The sequence below is a fragment of the Galeopterus variegatus genome, unplaced genomic scaffold, assembly GCF_000696425.1.
Source record: "Galeopterus variegatus unplaced genomic scaffold, G_variegatus-3.0.2 Scaffold12406, whole genome shotgun sequence".
In the NCBI taxonomy this organism is placed as follows: Eukaryota; Metazoa; Chordata; class Mammalia; order Dermoptera; family Cynocephalidae; genus Galeopterus; species Galeopterus variegatus.
The window spans coordinates 15,920-20,484 of NW_007738517.1; the positions used below are offsets into that span (position 1 = coordinate 15,920).

General features: G+C 38.3%; 1 protein-coding gene and 1 pseudogene across 1 annotated transcript; both read right to left on the reverse strand.

Annotated features, from left to right (window-relative positions):
• Window positions 1–5: 5 nt before the first annotated feature.
• On the reverse strand, window positions 6–698 carry LOC103581123 (olfactory receptor 5D14-like; the record flags this gene model as incomplete). The annotated part of the gene is made up of 1 exon (XM_008563029.1): window positions 6–698. A coding segment is annotated over exon 1 (693 nt), but the record flags the coding sequence as incomplete, so codon positions are not given.
• A 2,143-nt stretch (window positions 699–2,841) lies between these two features.
• Window positions 2,842–3,785, reverse strand: LOC103581124 (annotated as a pseudogene).
• Between the last annotated feature and the right edge of the window lie 780 nt (window positions 3,786–4,565).

Genomic DNA, 4,565 nt, shown 5'->3' on the forward strand with positions numbered 1-4,565 from the left:
AAGGCATCCTTCACATCTTTATTCCTTACACTGTAGATCAGAGGGTTCAGCATGGGATTGATGACTGTGTAAAATATGGAGGCCACTTTGACCGTTTGTTGAGAGTTTTTGGAATTAGGCACGCAGTAAAGGGCAAGGACAGTCCCGTGGATGATGGTGATGATGGTCACGTGGGAGGCACAGGTGGAGAAGGCTCTGCGACGCCTGCTGGCAGAACGGATTTTTAGTACAGCCACAAGAATGAAAATGTAGGGTGTGAGGATGACCAGCAGTGTACTCACCTCATTGAAGGTGGCAAAGGCAAAAAGCAGCAGGTGGGGGATGTGAACATCAGAGCTCGACACAGCGATGAGAGTGGTGTACTCACAGAAAAAGTGGTTGATCACATTGTGTCCAGAAAAGTTTAGATGGAGAGCATAGCAAAGGAGTACCAAGGGGCCAGTCACACCCCAAAGATATGACCCAGCCACCACCAGGTCACAGAGACTCTGTGGAATGGCCACTGTGTAAAGCAGAGAATTACAGATGGCCACGAGGCAGTCAAAAGCCATCACTACCAGCAGGAAGGACTTGGTCACTACAGCTGTGCAGGATAGAAAATACTGCAACATGCAGCTCAAGTAGAAGATGCTCTGATCCGCCATGACCAGGTTTTCAACAGCTTGGGAATGTGTTTGAAGGGACAGTAATAGCGGCATCATTTCGATGTCTGATAGAAATGCAGACTCCTGGGCCCCACCACAGTTCCACCACACCAAAATCTAATTTTACAAGACCCCCAGATGATTTTCACATATATTAAAGGATAAAAAAAACCATCAACTTTGATTCCCTTTGAATTGATGGAAATTCTGGTGATTTAGTAAGATATTCTGCTAAATTAAAAATAAATATACTCAAGCTTTTTTGTTCCTGACTTTTTCTATTTCATCCTTCATCACGTTTTTGTCTCTCCTATTCATAAACCCCAAATCATAGAGAGTTCATCCTTTCTCCATATGTATTCAAGCCAATGTATCACAAAGTATGTCATAAACTAATTCATTCCAAAAGGTAATGATTGACAAAGCTTAATTTGTCATAAGTGTGTTGGGACAGGATGGGTATATATTTTGTATCCTTCAATAAGACAACAGCACACTCACTAAGACACACACACACACATACACATACAGAAGCACATAATCTTCTGAGGTAGAATTAAAACAGAAATTGTTTGTTTTATTTGCCAAGTTGAATAAACTATGTTTTGCATTATTTGGAAAATGATTGATAGAGCAATTGCCCAGAATAATGGTAAAGTTATATGTGATTCCTGGTTTACAACTAAGGCAAGGTAAAAAGGAAAATATTGGTTTATTTCATGTTTTATAATTGTCTATCAGCTCAGATATTAAGGCACGATTTAGCGGTATACATTCATAATACGACATAAAGTTAAAAGATTTTTTTTTGAGTTCAACACATTTACTCTGGAGAAACAATTAATATTTAATTAATTCATGTAGTGCAATAATCTCAGGTGTCTATACATTGCGTGTCCAGGGGAATGTGTCTCACACAAACCACAATTAGCAAGAGAGTCACAGAGATAACATTTTACTTTTTTTTTTCTAACTGAGTCAGTCACTAGTTTAAACAAAACTCATGAATAATAAGTTTGGAGGGCATTTGTATTTCTATCAGAGCAGTCACAACCATTCCATATTAGACTGGCAAACAAAACTATTCATTGCAGGTAAAATGTGTAATTAACTAGAGATTAACATTATAAAGCAAAACCAGGATTACTCAAACTATTTTTAAGGTTTATCATGATACCCCCTGTGTTAGTAAATAGTATTTGCAGAAACAAGTTTGACAAATCAGATTGTTAGATCCATGAGATTAATAACTGAATTTTTCATTTATTTCCCCTTGGTAATCTTTCAGGAAAATCTCAAAATATCAACATTTTTTACTTGATGTTTACAGATAGCATGTTTAATATCACTTCCTACATATATTTACAGTACAGGAGAAAGGAATAAAGAACTTGGTAGAATCTTAGGGATAGTCTCGTGTTACTAATTCTACCATACTCTACTCCACACTCCTACTCAGCTATGGCTTTTCAGATTTCCTCTGTAACGCTGACATTCTCATTGCTAAAATGAAATTAAGGAGTATCTAAAAATTATTTACCATGCCAATACATATCAAGATTTGTAGGTTTTATGATCTAATATTCACCGGTTGCATAAGCTTTCCAGAGATGTCACAACAAATTATGACAAACTGGAGGCATAAAACAAGACATATGTATATTCTCACAGTTCTCAAGACCTGAAGTCTGAAATCAAGGTGCTGGCAGGGCTACACTACCTCTGACGGCACTGGGGGAGAATCCTTCCTTGCCCCTGGCTTCTGGCAGCAATAATCCAAACTGCTTCCATTTTCATTTGGCCTCTTCCCTGTGTCTCTGTATTGTCCTTTACTGTCTCATAAGGACACACTCATTGGATTTAGGGCCCTCCCTAATTCACTATGATCTCATCTTGATCCTTACCTTATTTACAAGAGCAAAGATCCTATTTCCAGATAAGGCCACTTTTGATGTTTTAGGTAGACATAAATATTGTAGAGGACACTGCTCAATACACAACACTTGTGTTACTTCACATATGGTTCTCAGGTATTCTGTTAAATGCTGAGGTGAACAAAAAACTAATCTATTCCAAGAGTTTTAAATATCTGACTGGTGAACTGACTAAATCATTTGAATCATCGTCACTAGTTAAAGTATTATAAATATTGACTAGTCAATATAATAAATCAGGTTCCTTTTGGGAATATAAATCTTCAACAAAATTGTGCTGGGTAATTCATTAACTTCCTGACTGTGTCTTTCACATCTTTGTTCCCAAGGCTGTAGATCAAAGAGTTGAGCATGGGAATGACCACCATATAAAATACAGAACCTACTTTGACTATGAGCCATGAGTTTTTGTAGTGGGGTATGCAATAGGGGAACAGGACAGGCCCATGGAAAATGGTGATGGTGCTCAGGTGGGAAGCACAGGTAGAGAAATCTTTATGGTGCTCACCAGCAGAAGGCATTTTCATGATAGTGACAAAGAAAAAATATAAGTAGTGAGGACAGTTACCAGGCTGCTCACCTCATTGAATATGACGATGACAAAACAAAGCACTTGGCTGATGTAGAGGTCAGAGCATGAGACAGAGACAATGACTGAGTGCTCACAGACAAAATTATTCATGATGTTAGACCCACAGAAGGATAATGCCAAGAGGAAACAGGTTGGTGTCAGGGAGGAGATTATACCCCATGCGTAGGGCCTGGCCACTAATGACACACAGAGCTTTGGGAACAAGACAACTGTATAGAGGAGAGGATTACAAATGGCCACAAATCTGTCATAGTCCATCACTGCCAACATGAATGTTTCTGCCACTGCAAATATACAAGCCAAGAAGAATTGCATGATGCATCCCATAAAGGAGATGGTTCTGTCTTCCACAGCCAAGTTCTCCAGCAGTTTGGGTGTAACTGTAGTTGAGTAACAGAAATCAGCAAAGGACAAGTGGGTGAGAAAAAAATACATGGGGGTGTGGAGTTTGGGATTGATCCTGAAGATAATGATCATGCCCAAGTTCCCCAGCACAGTGACTGTGGAGGTGGTCAGGAATACCAGGAACAGGGGCACCTGGAAGTCTGGATATTCTGAGAAGCCCAAGAGAGTGAATGTGTCTGCAGGACTTTGATTTCCTTCAGCTGGCAACATGATTGTTGTTGGAGAGAATCTGAAATAATGAAAATAAAAATTGTAATGATAATGATCAAATATATTTATGCAACATTTACCCTGTTTGGGCATCATGCTAAAATAGTAAACATATTTATTTAAAACTCCAAATAACAGAATACATTGTAAAACAAGTAGCCCCATATTTTTATGTGAGGAAATGGATGCATATGTTAAGGAACTTGTCTGAGGTTAGATAGCTTCTTAGTGTTGAGCTGGTTTTGAGGTTGATCCTTGAGAGGCCGAAGTTGAATGATGTAGTTGTCTTTAAGACAGAGAGAAAACTCTTCCATAGTGTTATTGAAAATGTTTTTTCTACACTATCATTCTGGATGTTTGTGCTTTTTAGTAACACTACTATAACAATGAATATAAATTTAACACTAAAAATTATAAAGAAAGGATCAGGAGAGGCAAAACTTTTGAGGAGATGATCCCACCATAATTACAATGTTCAGTCTGAGGATCCCAGAAAAAGCTGCTTTTATTAGTCAACTCAGGAATTTCTGAGTTGTAAAATACTCGTATATTACGATTTGAAGGAAATACATTTTTGTGTATTTTCAGGCTTTCTGATGGTTTCAACCTATGCTGCGATAATTGCGTTCCTGTTCTACAACAGCATAGCAACCTGGTGTAGTGATGAAGGTGCATTTTTGACAGGTTCCCTTCACTCCTTTTTTTTCTTCCCACTTCATTGCTTTCTCACTTAGTGTCTCTGATGTTCTTAGCACACCCATCTAGATGGCTTGTACATTA